This window comes from Alligator mississippiensis, chromosome 7, assembly GCF_030867095.1.
Source record: "Alligator mississippiensis isolate rAllMis1 chromosome 7, rAllMis1, whole genome shotgun sequence".
Taxonomy (NCBI): Eukaryota; Metazoa; Chordata; order Crocodylia; family Alligatoridae; genus Alligator; species Alligator mississippiensis.
In genome coordinates this window covers 62,008,491-62,028,719 of record NC_081830.1, presented here as the reverse complement: position 1 = coordinate 62,028,719, position 20,229 = coordinate 62,008,491, and the positions used below count along the sequence as shown (strand labels likewise).

Below are 20,229 nucleotides of genomic sequence, written 5' to 3'. Positions count from 1 at the left end.
ATCAAACTCATGGGTTTAGACCCAAAGTTTATCTTTGCCCACGATTACAACACAACTATACTTACTTGCTCTGGGTTGCTCCCTCAACCAACATATTCTTCTTCATTCACACATACTGGTAGTTTTTGCAATATCTACCGCTGCGCACTGCTGTTGAATAGTTTGTTCCTACAAACTGTTCAACTTAAGCCTCCAAAGACACAGATAAAAACGACAACAATGCACACTGCCAATGTCCTTTACCAATGGCCTCGAATGTTCCATCCCTTCTGAATGCTCATAACAGCTGACATTATGAAGCCATTTGCATTCTGCTATACTGCACTGAATACTTTTTTCCCAACCTGCCAGAAACAACAGCTATTGAGCACAAGCCCTGTTGGTTCTCAGCTGATGTACTACACAACCAACAAGCCTGCAGAATGGGAAGATTTTAAGGTGGCTCTTCTTTCTCTAACCCAGTGGTTCTCATCCAGGGTGTTGCACTGTGGCTGCAGCCAGGTAAGACTACCCTGGTGCACACTCCTGCTGCTTTCTGATCAGCCTAAAGTAGGCAGGAGCTAGCTCATCTTAGCCTTTCCTGGGCAGGCCCCTCCTACACTCCCCCAAGAGACAGGGGTTTACAGGACAGTTCCACTAAAGTACCCGTTTCTGGCAGGAGCAGGGGAAGGGGCAGGTGAACCAGGAAGGGCTACACAGCATGAGGTGGCTCCTGCCTGCTTTAGGCTGATCAAAAGTCCTACTGCATGAGGAATATGTATACATGCCACAGCTCTTCCTGGGCTGGCTGATAAGCAGGTGCCTGACAGTTTTATCACAGGCAGCAATACCCAGTCAAGTCAAGAAACACTGAAGTGAAGTGAGGAAGCACCAACAGTTCTCAATAGGAGATGCTGCCAATTCATAGAAGTGGTGGAGGGGGAGCCCTGATCCTGAAAAGATTGAGAGCCACTGCTCTAAGCTGTACTTCATCAACGACTGGCCTGAAATTAGTGTAGCTGCATTGGTCAAATTAGACAGCGGTAAGCATGTGTTTGCAGCTGCTGAAATAATGAGATCAGGGCTTTAACTGATGAACATAGCAATCATGACACAATCTAGAAATATCAGCAAAAGTCCATTTCTGAAAATAAATCAGGAGCATTTAATCTTTCTAAGCGCTGCTATTAAGTGCTTGTAGGTCTTCACCAGAAGTTGTAGGAAAATAGTAGTTTATAGGTCTGAGCACACTCAGAAGTCACTACAGGGTCCTTTTGGCCCACTGTCATGAAAGACAAGGCTTCCTTTGAAAGAATATTATGCAGCACAGAGCACATGGGGCTGGTTCAGCAACAGAGCTCATTGGCTCATAAGCTGAATCCAGCGTTGGGGCCTTATGTTTGGCACCCCGGTATAAACCAAATGCTGACCAATATCATTACAGTTTTCTTTAAATGCAGACTGGGTGATATTAGTGTCCATGGTTCGTGTGTGCTTGCTGGTCGGACAGAGTCCGAAAGAAGGAAAAGGATCAAAATCCCAGCCGGCATCCTACTTCCCCTGCAGAAAGACCCGCAACTTCTGTGGACCGATCTGTGGCTCGAGGACTGGACTGAAGTCACCTCAAGACCCATCAATGAGCCACGGTAGAGATCATCCTTGAAAGGAGAGACAATTGACAGCGACGGCGATCGGGAAGAACGAGGCGCAGTCCAGCTTCCTCCTTACGTTTAGACCAAAAAAAAAATCAAACTAGCCAGAGAATACTGACTTTCTCGTGCTTTCACCCGAACTCTACAAACGCATCAGATAAAGTCAACAATCTCCACTCACTGCCTCCCGGGACGGGGGAGGGAGCCGGGCAGGGCCAAAGGAAGAGGGCAAATCCTGCGTCCGTGCCGGGGCCCTGGCTGGATGCCCCATCCGGCCTGAATGGGCGGGAGGCGGGCCGTGGAGCGGGCGGGCGGGAGGCGGACGCCCGGATGAGGTGCGCGGCTGCGCAGGGCTCCAGGCACCCGGGGCCAGGCACTGCTGCCCGCACGCCCGGCGCCGCCTCCCGCCGGCCACGTTGGTCCGGGGCGGCGCCAGGGAGGTCCCCGCGCACGTCAGTGCCCGCCCCGCCCCGCCCCGGCCGCCCGCCCGCGGCGCCGCCCCCGCTCCCCGCTCCCCGCGCGGCGCGGCCTGGCCGGGGCATGCTCAGTAGCCGGCGGGAGCCGCGGGCGCGGGGGAGGCGGCGCTGACGCGGCGGCCCCCTCGTCTCTCCCGCGCCGGGCCGGTGCTGCGGGAGGCCGAGCGCCGCCCGGGGCCCGACCCCCGACCCGGGGTGGCGCTGCGTGGCGCGCCCGCTGCCCGCACGTCCATGGTTTGCTCGGACCGCGATGAGCCGCCCGTCCTCCGCCGGACCCAGCGCTAGCAAAGCCTGCGGCAAGCAGCAGCAGCACGCGCCGTCCCCGGCTGCTGCCCCCGCCGCCGCCGCCACCATCTCGGCCGCCGGCCCCGGCTCGTCTGCGGTGCCCGCCGCGGCCGCGGTGATTGCAGGGCCCGGAGGCGGCGGCGGCGGCGGGGGGCCGGTGTCGCCTCAGCACCACGAGCTGACTTCGCTGTTCGAGTGCCCCGTGTGCTTCGACTATGTGCTGCCCCCCATCCTGCAGTGCCAGGCGGGGCACCTGGTGTGCAACCAATGCCGACAGAAACTGAGCTGCTGCCCCACGTGCAGGGGGTCCCTGACCCCGAGCATCAGGAACCTGGCCATGGAGAAAGTGGCCTCGGCGGTTCTCTTCCCTTGCAAGGTAAGAGCGCCCGGCCCGCGCCTCCCGCTGCAGCACCGCGCCCCAAGGGGCCCCGGCTCCTTGCCCTGCCCTGCCCTGCCCGCCCCGCCCGGCCTCGCCGTGGTTGCAGACTTGCCGAGGCGCGAGCAAGGAGTTTCACTTCCCCTTTCCAGGCTGTAGTGAGCGGAAACATCCTCCACCCCGTCCCAGCCGGGTCACCGGGGGCTCCTGGACCTTGGCCAGGCGCGTGTGTGGCTTCTGTGCAAATACCAGCCCCCCTCGGTCCGCGGAAGCCAAGAAGCTCCTCATTTCTCCTGGAGCGAGTGGGTCCCAAGGACAACACAGTGGGGTGCTTCCCCCCTCCCACCTGGGCAGCAGAGTGCGGCCTGTTGCGGGGAGCACAGTTCCTCCCCGGGGAGAAGGGGTAGGGAGCAGGAAAAGAAACAGGCCGAAGAAGCAGGAACGTGCATCTCCTTGAGCAGGTCTCAAAAGATCTCCCTGCTTTGCCTCTTTGCAGACATGTTCACAGCTTAGTACAGCAGTCTTGCCCTAAGCCTGTTTCACAGCTGTGTCACAAGCTGACATTATGTCTAATTCTGTAATTCAGGCATTTAAGAGGGAGTTGACTGTTGAATCATTGCACGAGCACTGGATTTCTAAAAATGATATTGCATAAGTGGGTAGAGCCCCATTTCATGGTCTGACCTATTCTACAGCATTGTTTTTTGGGCTGGGCCTTGTTTTTGTAGGGCAAATTCCATTCTCTAAGTAACTGTGAAGGAGGAGCTGTGGTTTACCCAACTTGGTATTTTAGCTTGGTCACTAAAGAGGTTGTGAAGATTTTAAAAATATCGCACTCTTACTGACCACTTTTGGCCTATTTAACATTATTATATAGAGAGAAGTGTCATGATTAGTTTACTTACATCTGTGCATCTAGTCAGTTTCACTCCCCCCCCCTTCTAATTCCTGTGGGTTCTTCACACAGGAAAAAGGGGGCCAGAAAAACGCACTGAAAAAGGAAGTGTAACAGAGCTGCAGTTTGAGGGGTACTTGCTTCTTAAACTGACCTTATTTCATGGTATCCTGTAAAGTAAAGGTTTAATCCCTGCTCCTGCCATGGCAAACCACAAAGCATATTTACAAAGTAAGGTTAAACTTAAGTTCAAGGAAAGATAAAACTCTTAAGAGATTTTTTTTTTTTTTATTTCAGTAAGAGAGCATATTGTAAAGATCTATTTAAAAGATCTCTTTAGTGAAATATGCATTCATGACATATCCAACAGATTCTAGCTACACCTATCAGAGCTTTGATTTTCCAGACAAGTCCAGGTCCTACAGTTACTGTGCTAGCATGGGCTTCATGTCAAGTGAGATTCCCAGGGAACTAGCACACATGTCACTTATGTATCTACTTTCAGGATTGGGACAGGAGATCACATAACAAAAGCAACAGACTTTGTGCCATTGTGAGGAGGATTTGATAGCCTGCCCCAGAGGCTGGACTAAAGTTGAGTGAAAAACGTATTTTCCTTCTGGCTCAGAAAAAGTGACAGGAGGCCCTACTGCCCTCTTCATTTCCACCATCTGTGCCTTTGTGCACGTGTCCCAGGCTTTCCAGCTAGCAGCATTTTTGCTCGTTCTGTTACTTTCCAGGCTGAGGCTTGTCCTTGAAATTCCAGCCTTTTTTGTATTTTCAGAATAGTGGCTTTCATGCCCTACCTATATCAATGTTTGTACTTTAAGTTGTAAGGTCACATGACACTGCCACAGCCAGCAACAAAACTCCAGCAGTAACATCTGCCTGTCGTGCATTACAGTTGAAAGTGTTCTTTGTTTTAAGGATCTGTTTTAATTGCTTTATTCTAACATAACTTGGCACTGTAGTTCCAACAAGGATTTGACATTTTACGGTGTATAAATATGCACATGGGTGCATGTACATGCATGCCCCTATAATTGCGTCTCATTTTCTAAAGCTTGTTCACCACAAACAGGACATTTCCTAAATTTGGAATAAAATCTAACAAGTCTAAACAAAACGTATTTCCTGTATCAACTCTGTCCTCGTTCTCCTCACCCCCAAGGCCTGGGTGCTCTTTTAGGCAAGGACCTGGGAAGCAAGGTACATAAATAGGATTCCTTCCTTCAGCATCAGCAGGAAGTCAACCATACGTCTCCAAGTCACATTTCAGCTCTGTGCACAGCTTGGTGTAGAACCCAAGGTGGAATCGCTGATGACAGGGTCTGGACAGAGTATCTGCAGAACATTAAGATTTTATAGCATAAAAAAAAAAAAATTGCTTTTTGAGCACAAAATATTTTTCAGGGCTGAGGTCCTGTGAGTGACTTGGAAAAAAGACTGCTAGCCATTAAGCCGGATCTTATCAGCTAGGAAAGGAATGATGCAGAACAAGGTGTGTGACACTTCAACCAGTTGCATTTTTCAGCCATCCAAAAGGTATAACAGATGTTACTATTGCGGAATTTTTGTAAAAAGACAGTAACCTTGAAGAGGCAGAGACATAAGACTTATGGCATCTGAAACTAGTCAAAATGCTGCTTAAGAGTTTACCATCAACTTTGATTGATGACTTGATACAGAAGCATTATGGTTTGTAGGCTTCCAGGGCTTTCCTGAGGTTATTCCAAAATGGGCAGTGGCAGGTTTGTAGCCCTAGTTTGCAGGAATCCTGTATCAGCTGTCCCTCTGGTTTGGCCTCTAGTTACAAGCCAAGACCTGGTTTACATGGGAGATATTAGATATTTTAGTATGCAACATTGATATGTTTTCAAAACTATTTTTGTGTGGTAGATGCCTTGTTTCCATCTCCTCAGCTGGTTTTCCTCTTTGGAGGGAGAGGGACGGATAACCTGATGATTCAACAATTGTAGTGGAAGTTATTAGATCAGTTCTGAACTTCTCAGAGCTTTTGCCAGGGAGGCAGATTAAACAAACACTGATATATCAAACTCTGGATGTGAGGGGGTTTGGAAGAATTAGGTAAATGGTTCCGAATTTCATATCATTCACTATATGAATTAGCCAGAATGGCATTTACTTTTGGAGATGCTATTTAATTAGATCTTGTTTAACACACACACACACACACACACACACACACACACACACACACACACACACACACCCCATCAAAAAAAAAAAAAAGTTCCTTGGAGTTCCTAGAGGCAACTAACTTTACAAAACTAAATAAGGCATGTCTCCTGCAGGTGCTAAAACCACCCTCTCTCCATTGTAGAATACAAAGTACGATGATATTCTGTGTTATTGAATGTAATTATATGCAACAGCAGCAAGACTGCCCAGTGAAATGGGTTTGAAGAACGTTATGATCCAGGTCAAACACAATGCTTAAGATCTATGCTGTTTTGAAGATATAGCTGCTTGGGGTTGCTAGTTGGACAGACTTTAGGAGAGACCCATCCCAGCACAACGCCTTCTAACAACCTACACAGGCATTGATTCATCACTGATGCAGAGGGAAGAATGACACCTTCTGAATGAATCATCAGTGCTACTTCCTGCAGCATTTTGAGCATTATCCTTGGCTGGGACACTTCTCTAGCTTGTGAGCTCTGGCTTAAATCACAAGACAAAGTTATATGGCTGTAGGCATCTCCATGAGTTCTTAAGAATGTAGCAGTCTGCTCCCATTCAAATACTGAACAATGAAATTAAGCTGATAAGGGTAATAACAGATAGAATGTAGAACTAATGCGCATGTTTCATTTTAAACCCAACACAGCAAGAAGTTTAGAGAGAGTTATGTGCTCAGCTGTGTCATATTCTCAGTCTAAAGGAAATAAAAAAAAAAAAAAAAAAGTCATTCGTTGCATTTTTTTTCCCCTCACCGAGATGCTGGCCTCATTTCCATTTATTTTCTTTAGTGCCTAGTTTTCATCTTATCTATGACAGTTGGCATTCCCTAGTTGTTCTCAATGAAATCCATGCAACACAACTATAGCAGTTTCTCAGATCCAAATCCTACTCTTTGTGCTTTTCATATTGAAGCTGGCCATTGGCCCATCTAGCATCGAAACCCGTCTGACTGGCATTTCCAGGTGTAGTATGCCTCCCTTTTTACCTGGCTTGTGAGGTTTAAAGGGGGACAAGAGATGAAGAAAGAGAATGTACACCTTTCTTGAAATAAAGGCTCCAAGTACAGTTTTGTCATCTTTTATTGTTGGACTTCTTGGATGACTCATCTAGGAAGGCTTTTTAAAGTCCTAAAATGAAGGGATAGGCTTGTCAATCTCAAAAAAAAAAAAAAAAAAAAAAAAAAAGCGTCTCCCCATGCATCTTAACTATGTGTAATCAATAAAAAAAGTGCATCAGCTTGTTTTGGGGGAAACCTGCAGTCCAACTTTAAAAACCACAAATCTCTGCCTGACAGTTAAGCTTTGCTGCTTTAAGAACGTTATAAATCAATCAGTTTTCATCTTGTTCAGAGGCTCTCAGGATAGGCAAAACCAAACATCCCTTTTTCTTCTTACTGTGAACCCCAACAAGAGCCATTATCTTGCATGGGGTTGGGTAGCCAGACACACAAGTACTTAGCCTTTCCCAATGTAGTTAAGATAATTCTCTTGAAATTCTGAAACAAAGGTAGTATACATCATAGGAAGGGTAGAAGAAAGTAATGTACAGATTTTGTCTTTTACTCTCTTATAGGTACCTTAATCCTTCTCTTCTTTAGGCCTGTCCCTCTCATTTTGGTCTGTATCTGGACATCAAGCTGCTGATATTTACTGTGCAAGGCAGAGACAGTGCCAGGCAATTCAGCTTACAGAGAGTTCCAGTACACATTTGATAAGGGAGATCAACTAATGATTCAGCTCTGTGCACTCTTAAATGGTCAGGTCTCCATAGGGACATATGTTAAGGTACAGATAACAATGTGAATTATGCATTGAAAGCTTGTCTAAATTTATTACAACCACACAGATTCACAGTAGTTTAGGGCCGGAAGGAACCTTGTGAGATCATTGGGTCCAGCCCCTCTGCTCTAGGCAGGAAAGACTACTGGGGTCAAATTAAGTTGGTCTAAAAAGACATCACCCACAAAAATCCTCTCACAATGTGAATTAGCTTAAATACCTGCTTAGAGTCCATACCTCTTGCAGTTAAAGAAACAGTTGTTCCCAAATCCCTGGTAACATAATCTCTGGTTAACCATAGGTCTGTACTTGGTGTTCCCACATACAGGGCTGCCCTTACTTGGTTAACAGTAGCTGGAGAAAGAGGAAGGAGACATGGAGATTGGAGGTTAGAATGATTGAGGAAGGCTATGGGAACTGGCCAGCTCAGACACTTGGTAATGGGATTAGGAGCTTTTCACCTCTAGGTTGTAAATTCAGTTCTGGTCTCAGTGACTGAAAGCCATGAGATAGCAGTGGTACAATGGCCCATGTGAAACAGGCTGAAATATGATTGACATTTCTTTATTCCTGTGCTGCTGCTCTTAATTGCCCAAAGATCAGCAAAGCAAGATTAACAGGGTTATAATAGTTCTCACATACTTCTCAGACCTCAGGACAGCAGCAGAGTCAGAAGTGTCATTTATACTTTGCTGCTGCTATTAGCAGAGTTGTGCAGTTCAGGTAGGCACCAGTGTGATCAGGCTTCCCAGGTCTGCAGGCAGCACTGCCACACTGTTCTTTGTATTACAGAGGTGTTGGTCAGGATCAGGACTTCGCTGTACCGAGTGTACAGATAGAAAAGACACAGGCCTGACACAAAGGTTGCATCCAGATGAGTGGTATGTGGTGCCACCGACCCATCTGCGGCACTGCACATGCGGGCATTCCCCACATGACTACTTTGCAGTGTGAGGGGGTTTTCTTGACTCCGGGAGATCCCAGGGTCAAAAAACCCATGCAAAAATCAGAGCAGCACATGGCAGTAGTGCATGCTGCTCAGAACTGGAGCCTGGCTGGCTGGAGCCATGCTCCAGCAGCTCCCAGAGACCCCCAGGACCCCAGGTAAGGGTGCGGGGGCTAGCACAGTTGCTGACTCCATCCTTCTCTACCCCACCCCAGATACCCTGCTGTCACCAGAGCACACATGGCACAGGTGTTCACCAGGGACAAGTAGCAGCAGCACAAGGTGTTTAAATCCCTAGTAGCCGTTTTCCATGCTTAGAAGTCTTCTGCCTGTCCCTACAGTGCTCAAAAGCTATCAATAGGGAGTAAAGATAGATCAGGAGCTCTTTTGGGCAGGGCACTAATTTTAGATGTGGGGCCATGCATGGAGTTAAGAGACAGTAGGGGAAGGGTTAGAACAGGACAGGGCTTACAGGAATAGGCCCATGTGGTTTGCAATCTTGATGCATTTTACTATTAAGAATTATCGTTGATTTGCTTTGTATGGGTTTCTGGAAGAAGCAAATCTTGAGAGACGCAAATGTTAGTCCTGCTAAAATTACTGAAGTCAGTCCCTATTGAGTGCTTCAGGTACTCTTATAAAAATTTAAATGCATATCAGTAGATTCAAAGACATGGCTGGAGTAACATCCTGCTTTCTAAATAAAATGTAAAGTTGTAAAATGCAGAGTGGTTAGTTACTCAGAAGTGCTGTTTAAGCAGCTAGGTTTTTGTTTTTATTTTGGAATTACCTTCATGTGATCCACAGTGGTTTTGTCACATGCTATGCATTAAAGAAAAACCCTTCAAGTCTGGGACTGCTTATATAGATATTAAGATCCAATTTGGCAATCCTGATGCGAGATGTGCTGCAGTTCAGTTGTGTTAACAAAAAAACCCCACAAACCTGAATCTTGGCCATCTAGCCTCAAGCTGTGCAAGGGAGTACATTTTTCAGACTCCCTGCTTATTCAGAAGTTTACCGTAAAATAATTGGGATTTATAAATACTGATGTTTACTTTGAACTGAAGATACAGCCAACTACAGGGGCTTTCTGCAACCTTACATACCAGCTACTGTTAGTCTTCTGCATTGTCTTTTACTATTAGCTTTCTCCGATGGCCCTTTATAAACAAGCATTCAGGCCTGAGCGATTAGTGCTGTGACCATGGAAATGACATTTCCCTGTGCAGAGCAGCCCCTTCTGTTCAGTGTTGTTAGAAGTCTAGATAGTTCTTGCTTGTTTCAGTTTGCAGTGGAATTCACTTCAGATCTTCATAGCACAGAATTCCTCCCAGCATTTTGGTTTTGACCTCAGCTGGAGGAGGGAATGTCAAGTTATTTTTACACTTGTAGCATATGTGCTGCTAGGTGACTACATGGAATCACATTCAGCATCATCTATCTTCAAAATGATTTTGGGTGTTCCCTGCATAAACTTGAGCTTCTTATGATCTAGATAATCTGACTTATGATCCAATTTAGCAAATTTAATAAAGAAATATTTCCCTTATTTATGACAACGGGAAGAAATATGTAGGGTTTCACAGAGCAGTAGGTGGCTTCATTTTAGAGGTGCTAACAACCCACATTTTTCAATTTCCTCTTAACCTGAAGTCCCAAGGCTCAACAGTATCAATGTTCATACTTTAAAAAAATATACCACCTGCAGATTCTGCAGTCCATGTTTCTTTATAACTAGAGAAATTATTCTGAGCCCTTTAAAGTCAGATCTATTTACCAACTAGAACCTGTTAAACTCAGTGGAAAACAATCTTTTGACTTAAAGAAAAAAAATTGAGTTTCATTCTGCACCTCACTGCTTCCTCCCAACCCTAACAGAAATCTACATAAAGGGATCAAGGCAAATTGATGGTTAATAAATATCTTCAATTTGATCCTTTTATTTTAGTTTTCTGCATAAAATAAACAGAGCTGGTGGCATGATATTAAGTAAGTAAATAGTATACCAGCTGTCTGACTTTCAGACTCATAGATGTATTTTGTTTACCCACTATGCATGGGCTGTGTTCTTCAAAGCTGTCTCTCAAGTCTTCGTTACTTATTTTAGGTCTTGGGCAAATATAATAAAAATCCCCAACATGAGCTCATACTGCCTGGTTTCAAGCCACAACAGGCTCTTTTTTGGATTTGTAAGTTACAGGCTATGAAGTAGTAGTCAGTGATATTTCTATATTTTAATATTGTTTTCTATTATTCTTTTCTACTACTCTCCTCACCCTCTTCCCCCACCTCCCAGTCTGGAAGTGTATTTATCCTTCATTACTGGGGGCGGTTAATACTTTGGAGATATTCTTCCCCATCAAGTCTATTTGCATACTTTGCTTTATTTGCAAAGTGCTGAATAGATCCTGGTAGTTCCAGGTATCTCTAGTTTACATAAAAATTTAGCTTCCTCCTGGTTCCAGTGATAGAAGATAGAGCTTTGCTAGAAGAGTAGGAACACAGGGCTCTGTAGCTAGCTTGTAACCTAACAAAACTTGTCTCTAGTGCAAAGTATTGGAGATTGCAAGAGGCACCTAGGTTTTAGGGCTGTATCCTTTAGTACTTGAGAGACTTGCCAGACTTTACTCAGTTAGGGCAAGATATCAGTGTGGGTTGGGCATCCAGATCCAATGGGTTACTTCAGATAACCTGGGTTACACATCACAAGCCAAAACAACCCCCTTTCACCATATAGTTCTTGGCAAAGCTCATCTACGCCGACAACTCACACCGCAGATATTAAGCTTCTCCTGTTGGAGCACTTAAGGAAACTCACATTTAACATTTTGGTGAATTTACTGAATACCAACACAAAACAAGAACACAGTCCTATCAGCATAGCTTTCCAGCAAAGGGCAATATGTGGGGGCTGCTCAAGGCACATGCAACAAAGCCATCAATTGTGGAGGTGCTTCCAGAGATGTACCCTAGGTTTAGGGTGCATCTTTGGGCGCACCTCTTGGTCCCCCCACCTCTTGAATGGGTATGCCCAAGTTATTAAGTTTGCCCTAAAAATCATGATTTGCCACAGAAAAACTGAAGCATTTAATTACACGGTTAAATAAATAAATAAATAAATAAATATGATTAAACACTTTGAAAGCAAGGGTGGGGGGGAGAAACAAAAACAGACAAAACCCTGACTAAATCCCTTCCCTACATGCAGGCTACCACCCAGCCCTCAAATTTCTTTGAAAGTCTTCTGGGATCACCCTCCCCTCAGTCATATAGCTAGATCCCTCAAACAGGGATCCCCAGTCCCCTCTCCCAGGAAACCCCTCTCTCACCACCCTTAATGGTCATTGCCTCCAGAACTTTCCACATAGCCTCCCCACCAATCTCAGGGGAGCCAGAGTGTTTCTGCTGTGGATCCAATGCAGCTTGCCAACACACATATGATATTACTGAGGAGCAAGGGCAGATCCAGAGGGGATGCAGTGGTTGTTTCTTAATTTTTGCTCAGTCCAAATTTTGAAGCCTACTGCCTAGGAGGGGAAGTAGCATTACTACTCAGGCAGCAGTGAGGGAAGGAAGTTAGTCCATCAACTTTATGGCTCATTGTAATCCACCTCATTCCTGCTAATTTCCCTTCATTCCACAGATGTTAATGATCCTCTCCTTTTTAATGATTTTGATGTTCCACTATTCAAATTATCCTTTCTTCTGCAATTTTGCCATCTGTTAGAAGACCAGACATTACACAAAATGGTTATTTCACATCTCTGCACCCTGTTTTTAGCTAAAGTTAAAAACCTTATGTCAGGTATGGAAATAGCTGACTGAGTGAGGTATTGGAGGTCCCTGGCAAGAAACTCAAGAAGACTAGATTTTGTTTTACAGAATCTGAATGAGATATGTACATTTAACAACAGTGATTACAGAACTAATGAAACAAAATCTTTTGACCATTTTGACCGTTTCTTGCCTAGTTCGTTGTGCGTTTTAAAACTTAATATATAATTATCTAGCAAACTAGTGCACATTTCAATGAAGTTTAAATTTGTTTTTGCTTTTAAACTGAACAATATACTACTAGACCCTTAGCATCTTAGTAAAGCTTCTAGTTTCTCCCTAACTGGAGAAAGTGTGCATTATGGGTGATGATACACCATACTATCTGCCCCCCCCTTTTTTTTTTAATCCTACATCCGCCCATGCTGATGAGTAGTACATTTAAGAAATGTGATATGGTTTTATTTTTCTAATGCATCACTGTCACTTCTCTGGTCCCTCACTAATCTATTGTCTACTCTATGCCATGGCTAAAACAATAACTGAAAATTTGTATTTAAAAAAAAAGTCTTTTGTTTGTATGTGTTAGCTGGAAAAATGGATGGCTGTAACGTATATCAGACAATGGTAGAAGTAGGAATGTGGCTCAAAAACCTCCATAAAAACAAAACACAAAGACTTCTTGCCAAGTTGTCTGGGGAAAATATTTAGGAGACTTTCGATCATATTCCACATACACTTGCATCTACTATCATGGTGAATCTGGAACAATCTGCTATTGAATGTATAGAGGCAGAGGAGAGACGTACACATATCAGTGAATCCTGATATGTCTGGTAATTTACCTTTTGGGGCAGGGACAAACTGTACAGAGTAAGAGACAAGAGCCAGGGATCCCTAACCTTTCTGGGTCCCAGAGGATGTAACAGTATCCCTGTGGTATATATTTGTTTCAGTAGAAGACTTTGACTTGTGGCACCAAGTGTATGTGTTCCACAAATACCAATTCTAGTACAGCAGGTAAACCTAACAGAGCAGGACTGGGATCAGGATTGCTCCAGTTTGGTCTAAACTCTGCTACTGATTTCCCATGTGGCTCAAGGCAAGGCATTTTACTACTCTACAACCCCCTTTATCCCATGGATAATGCTGGGATATGTTAGGTGGCATTGGAAATATTAATCTTCACAAAATGTCTTAAGATATCAGTGCAAACTTGGTGTGTCTAGTGAAAACATTCAGTTCAAAGCTGCTAATCAGCCTATTGCTTGATTATAGTGTTGATAAGGGCTGCGATTGTGTGAAATCATAGGAGAGCTACCTCGTTTAGAGTACAAAGAGGGCTGCCAATTTAGCAGCAGTGTAGCTACTCTTGACAAATTACACCATTTGGCATTGGTTGTGGCTGTGCTGTTTGCCAAGAGGACCCCATCTTTCTTCTGTCATTGTGGATACATGGAACTCATGTTTTCCTGCTTAGTGGCTTTATATAGCAAAATAATTGCCTTAGCAGAAATTTAAAACTTGGAAGAGGTGGGAGAGGCAAATGAAAGGCTCCTGTTAACTCATTAACAACATCTAAAGCAGGCTGCAGAAGCAAAGTAGTACAAGTAGAACAAAGTACTGAAGTCTGTATACCAGCATTCTTGCAGCAAGCCAGGTCATGGGTACAATACAGTAACCCACCACAATGAGAGTCTGATCCTTTTGTCTGGCATTGAGCATTCTGATCTGATATTTCTTGTGCTTATATAAAGCCAAAAATAACCATTGGAAAACCAACATTTGGAAGAGTTAATTTTTTTGATTAACAAGATAATTTTAAAGAACACCTTGGTTTACTACTTTCCCCAGAAGTCCTCAAGAAATATTGGTAAGGGGCGGGGGGGTGGGCGGGCAGGGCATTAATTTACTTTTGGAGACTTTGAAGAGGAAGAATGATAAGACTAAAGTTGTAAGTTTGCTTATTTTTCTACTTCCTCTAGGGAAAGATTGGGTCTTATCTGTAAAGAGCCACAAATGCATATGTTGCACAAACTATGACATATTAATGGTACCATTTATCATCATGTGCAACAGAAAAGTCTTCAAGCTTTTAAGTATTTGAAGATAGCATATCACTATATATATCTGGAGAGCTTGCAAACTAGAACTTTGGCTTGTTGGTCCAGAAGCATAGATAAGGAGCAAGAATCCTATAGCGGGAACAGATGTAGTCCTACCTACTGAGTCTATGGGTTTCTAAAACAATCTCCTCTGTTCATATATACTTGATTTATAAGGAAGCAGTACTTAATTACAACTGTTTGGTTTTTTTTATTATTTTTTATTTATTTATTTTTTTTATTACTGGCTAATAGTAGCAGTATCACTTTCAACAGTCAGAAGGGGATGCTTACCATTGGAGATCTTGGCCTACTCTGTTGCGCTAGGTCCTTGTTCTTTACTGTTGTGAGGATAATACTGTAGTGAGATCTCTAGGGCAACCCCCCAGCGCACAGTTCCCAGTGCCATTTCCTACCTTGGTCTTCTGCCTTTTCCTCCTCAGATTGAAACCTGAATTCTTCTATCTCTCAGGCCTCTTGCATAGCTCCTCACATGTAAGGTGCTTTTTGTTGCTGCAAGCTTGAATAAATGCCTCTGTTCAAAATTAGTTTTTTTTCCTTCAGTTGCTTAACCTGAACTGACTCCTTAGCTCACTGCCTTTTATAGTTCAAGAAAGAGGTAGAGCCAAAAGTACTCCCACCTGCCACAAATTTTTAAGGGTTCTTTACCATGCTAAAATACTGATGTTTCTAGGCACTCTAAACATAATTTCTCAACCCAGTAGTCCCATAAGTACTTGAGTATTTGCATCAAGAGTATCAGCTGAACTTCATATGTTGTAAATAAGTAGAGCACAAATACAAGTATTGAGAGGTATATTGAGTTTGCCGCAGCTACTATATCCCACCTGTGAATTGGTAATGACTATTATTGGCTGTTCATAATTGTAAGCACACTAATTGGTCAGTTTGGTTTCTTGAGCCCTTTCTTAAAGGCTGACTTATAAGAGGCAATGGACCTGACTGATTTACAAAGGAAGGTAAAAAATTGGTTGTGGGTTTTTTTTAAGCTTTGTAATCTGTAAAGGCAGCCTTAAATGTCCCACTATCAAAATCTGTTTATTTTGGCATGAGAAATAAAGATGCTGTCTACCCTTGAAGACTGTATGTATGACAACCAGGATTAGCAGTGTTCTGATAGTACACAATTTATGACAATGGTAATTGAGAAAAGGGTTTTTAGTCAAAGTATGGACAATTGTATGGTTTCAGTATTGCTGCTTAGGTCCAATTATTAGCATACATTTTGAATAAAGGATATAATGTTAGAGATGCAGCCACTCAATCTTCTGTGTTAAGGTATTTAATCACTTAATAAATATTTGGGGTCCTCCAAAACTTGGCAATCCTGATATTGTTTTAAAAAAGTGTCTTTTTGTGCGATGTTAAAACAAAGAGTAAGTCCAATTTTTAAAAATTACAGGTCAGCTGTAACCACATCTGCTCTTGGATTTTCCCTGACTTCTGAACCCAAATTATTATGCCACCAAATACTCTCTTGCTATTTTTAAAGGAAATCATTAACATCCAAAATACCAGTGATATTTATTAAGAGCACATTAATATTGAGATAAAGGCAGGGAATTCCAAGATGAACTTCCCAGTAGCACTTTCAATTGCACCAAGCTATAGTTGACGTAAGAACTGTCTTTTGACATTTTTTAACTATCATGCATATAGAAGAGTTAAACAACAACTTCTCAGATGCTGTGGCATAGTGGCTCAGGTTTCTTGCTATTTGGTGTTTTGGACTGTCCCCCTTGGTAAAGCTGGAAATAAAATGGGTATATAAATTGGTACTATGGGAAGTGAAGAACTGACCTCTCCTGTAAGGTCTGTGTCATTGTATGACCATCTCATTAGACTTAAGCCATATGGGGAAGGAAAACTGCTTAATCCATTATCACTTGGATTCTAAGTATGTATGTAGGCAGGGCTTCTTGCTGTCAGTTTAGGAAGTGCCTTGGCTTGTCTCACACAGCAATGCTGAGGGAGCTCAACCATTAGGGTAAAAAGGGAAGGATTTTTTTCTCCCTAAGGGGGTATTGCTATAAGAAGGTGAAGAAATGCATTCTTTTTCAAGGAGTATTGAATCTATTTTGACAGTTTAGAAGTATGTTTGCTGGCTGAAAATAAATCACATGTCCTTACCTGTGTTGCTCAGAAATTGACAAAGAAGAATTTTAAATTATTTTTAACTTCTTCATGCTCTTGTCTTTACTTGTTGAAGATAGTGTCATTCCTTTGATTCTCATCAAGGAGAAGAGCAGGAGCAGAGCACTGGGACTGTAAATATTCAAACAAATATTTCACTGAATTCAAGACCAATTCCAGTTTTGTCCAAATGCCTACAAATGTTTTTCATTGTCCCACCTGGATTTTAGGCATGGAGTCTTCTGTACTTTCAGAAAAGAAGACAACCCAGCTGTGATCATTTCAGCTTAATTCAGCTGAACAGCTCTAGATGCACACGCTGGGGTGAACTCAGACCATCTTACAATCCATTTATTTAAGTGCTTAAAATATGCACTGAAAAGCAGACAATACAAGAATAAATGTTTGGTAAAATAAAGCTCAACTCTGTGGCTAGAGCATGTGACATATAACATTTGAAATACAATGATGACCTTGCCGACGCTCCGTGGTTTGCTCTTTCCAACTGGGAGCATTTGAACAATAAAAATGGCCAGGTCTCTTGATGGCTTGTGTTTTGTTTCTTTCCAGTATGCCACCACAGGCTGTTCCCTGACACTCCACCATACAGAAAAGCCGGAACACGAAGACATCTGTGAATATCGGCCGTACTCCTGTCCATGTCCTGGTGCCTCCTGTAAATGGCAGGGCTCTTTGGAAGCAGTAATGTCCCACCTAATGCACGCCCACAAAAGTATCACCACCCTTCAGGGAGAAGACATAGTCTTTCTTGCCACAGACATTAACCTTCCAGGAGCCGTCGACTGGGTCATGATGCAGTCTTGTTTTGGTCATCACTTCATGCTGGTGTTAGAGAAGCAGGAGAAGTATGAGGGTCACCAACAGTTTTTTGCCATCGTGTTGCTCATTGGCACCCGCAAACAAGCAGAGAACTTTGCATACAGACTTGAACTGAATGGGAACCGTCGCAGGTTAACCTGGGAGGCAACACCCCGCTCTATTCATGATGGCGTGGCTGCAGCCATCATGAACAGCGACTGTCTAGTTTTCGATACAGCTATAGCACACCTTTTTGCAGACAATGGAAACCTTGGAATCAATGTGACTATTTCTACATGTTGTCCTTGATCTATTTGTGTAGTTAGTGAAACCTAGGGTTGTCTGGACATAGCGCTTTACATTTACTAAGGGTTTTTTAATGGTATTCAACTATGTCTTCATATATATTAGAGCTCCTAATTAGCCAACATTTTTAACAACCGTCTCTTTGGATTTAAAGTCATGGTTAACCAGACAAGATGAGCAAGTGTGTCCTGTTAGTAATCTAAGCAGAAAAAGGGCTTTTAAAATTCATGGATGCTTTTTTGAAGATTTCTATCCCCTTTTTACAAAAAGCTTCCATTGGATATGGCTTTTTAAAAGACCTGAGGGACTGAATTGCCCTCCAGTCTGCAACCAAAACTTGGGTTAGCAGGAATTCACCAAGGGTAAAACAAATGCCTCTTGCCTTGCTCTCCCTGAGGGACACAAGGAGATCAATAGGGAAAGACATACAGCTTCAGTTTTGAGACCTGTGAGATACTGACTCAGAAAGGAATGCAAGGTACTTTGGTGCAGGTTCCCTTGCTGCTCCAATTCCCTTTTCTTTATTTTCTAAAATGTTTTTGAAATGAAGAAAGAGGAGAGAAGAAGGGTACTGGATAACTTGCTGCATCTTTAAAGGCCTGATCCTGCAGTGTTGAGTCTCTTCAGCTTCCACTCACTTCAGCTATTTGAATGTACCCAGCACACTGCTCAGAGAGCCCAGTATCAGGTGCCAGTAAAGCAGGAGACACTATCTAATAGCTCTCAAACAGCTAGGAGTTTATAATATATAGATATATTCAGGCTGTTTACATGTGGCTTTCCCTGGAGACATACTTGATTATTGCTATTGTAAAAGACTGATTAGAATAATATAGTGAAAGCTTTATGGCCAGTGTCATGTCATTTGCTATTTAAGTTTTGTTGCCATATTTACTTTAGTTTTTTAATAAATATTTTGCAAAAACAGCATCAAGTGGCCTGTTTGATGGAAGCACCCACATCAATCAAGGTTTGTATTTACGGGAGTAGCCTTTTTGGTTGGTTCACATCCTTTGCCCTCCCTATACCTGAAAGTTTTCTTCTGTGATAATTTGAGTCAACACATGCTTAACTGTTATCAACATTTTATCTGAATCACAACAGAGGAAAAGAGAACACTTTATGGACAGACTTGGTATACTTCCTACATGTAGAGCTTCCTCAGCAGGAGTTAATGGTTTTTAGCTTATAGGATTAGATCTAAGGCTGCAACATATAGTTAAGCTACAAAGATAAAGCAGCCGAACAAGCACATGTAGGTCTTTAGAGATCAGGCACTATTCTTATGGGAAGTGAGTTTTTGTTACAGTACAGCTGTGACCAAAAAAAGACGGCATCTTCTTTCTGCTCTAAAATGGGGGTGGGCATGGATACCTGAAAGAAAAGTGTGAGTTGCTCCTTAAGGAAGCAAACTTAAAACATTTTCAGATACAGTCTTACCAATGTGATGCCCTAATAGCTATGTGGAAGATTCCATACAGAAAAGACTAGACATGAGTGGGAAGTAGCACTGTAACAGAGCAGAGGAACCATCTAATATAAATTTGGAAATATATAAAAACCATGCATTAAGATATCTTTATAATCATACTTAACTGATAACAGTGAAGCCATGTCAGCTTGTGTAAAGTGATCCCAGGTACCCCAGTTCTCACTAGAAAAGAAACTATTATTTATTCTATGGACAAGATGAATTGCAAAATGTTCAGAGACTGACATTCTGCAAGACCTAACAGGCTAAAGCAAGAGTCATGGCTGTGCCATGGATTAGCTCTGTCCATTTAAGCAAGTTATTTAACCACCATGGATGGCTGCTTGGAGACATCAAAAAAAAACCCCCCAAAAAACAAATGCACTTTACCAGAAGAAGCACCACATTACTTCAACCCAGCTTTTCAGTATTTGTAAAGATCGGGTGCTTCAGCAGAGCTTTTTGGCACTTTTAGCTAAAGCTGATTTAACCAGCTATTAGATAAAAGCCCCACTAAAGCAACCTGTTCTTTACAGACATTGGGCAGGCCAGGTTGAAGCAACGCGCTGCCTCTCCTGGGCATGCACAGGGCTCAGCAGAGGAACGCACTGAATTTAAAGTAAAGCACTGGTTTGTTTGGGGGGTTTTGGGGAGGGGGGGTTGTTTGTTTTTTATATGTCTGCAAACACCCTATGGGCCCAAGGTTATCTACGTTTGCAATCAAAAGTGTGATTGCAGCATTGACATACTCTGTTTCCCCATGTTTAAAAAGAAAATATTTCCATAGTTTGTTTTGAGACTCCCTGTTTTTAAAGCCCTAATAAATTAAAATTACTATATAAAACTTTTACTGCTTGCTCTTATACCAATTATCAGTTGCACATACAGTTCCACTTGCAGATCAAATATTTGAAGAATTTTCTTTCACTCATTTGCCAAGGTCAGACTTCAAATTCTTTGGCATCTGTAAAAGTTGATCCCACTGAAATCACCTACAACAATACA

At 43.0% G+C, this 20,229-nt stretch overlaps 1 protein-coding gene and 1 long non-coding RNA gene across 2 annotated transcripts; one reads left to right on the top strand and one right to left on the bottom strand.

The window, feature by feature from the left end:
• Positions 1-222: 222 nt before the first annotated feature.
• On the bottom strand, positions 223-1,920 carry LOC109284179 (uncharacterized). The gene is made up of 2 exons (XR_002091535.2): positions 1,813-1,920; positions 223-1,702 (listed from the first exon to the last, which is right to left on the bottom strand). It is a non-coding gene; the product is annotated as an uncharacterized LOC109284179 (long non-coding RNA).
• A 238-nt stretch (positions 1,921-2,158) lies between these two features.
• On the top strand, positions 2,159-18,683 carry SIAH2 (siah E3 ubiquitin protein ligase 2). The gene is made up of 2 exons (XM_006259161.4): positions 2,159-2,768; positions 17,199-18,683. The coding sequence occupies exons 1-2, from the start codon at positions 2,358-2,360 to the stop codon at positions 17,754-17,756; spliced, it is 969 nt and encodes a 322-aa protein (XP_006259223.1). The 5' UTR covers positions 2,159-2,357; the 3' UTR covers positions 17,757-18,683.
• The last annotated feature ends 1,546 nt before the right edge of the window (positions 18,684-20,229 follow it).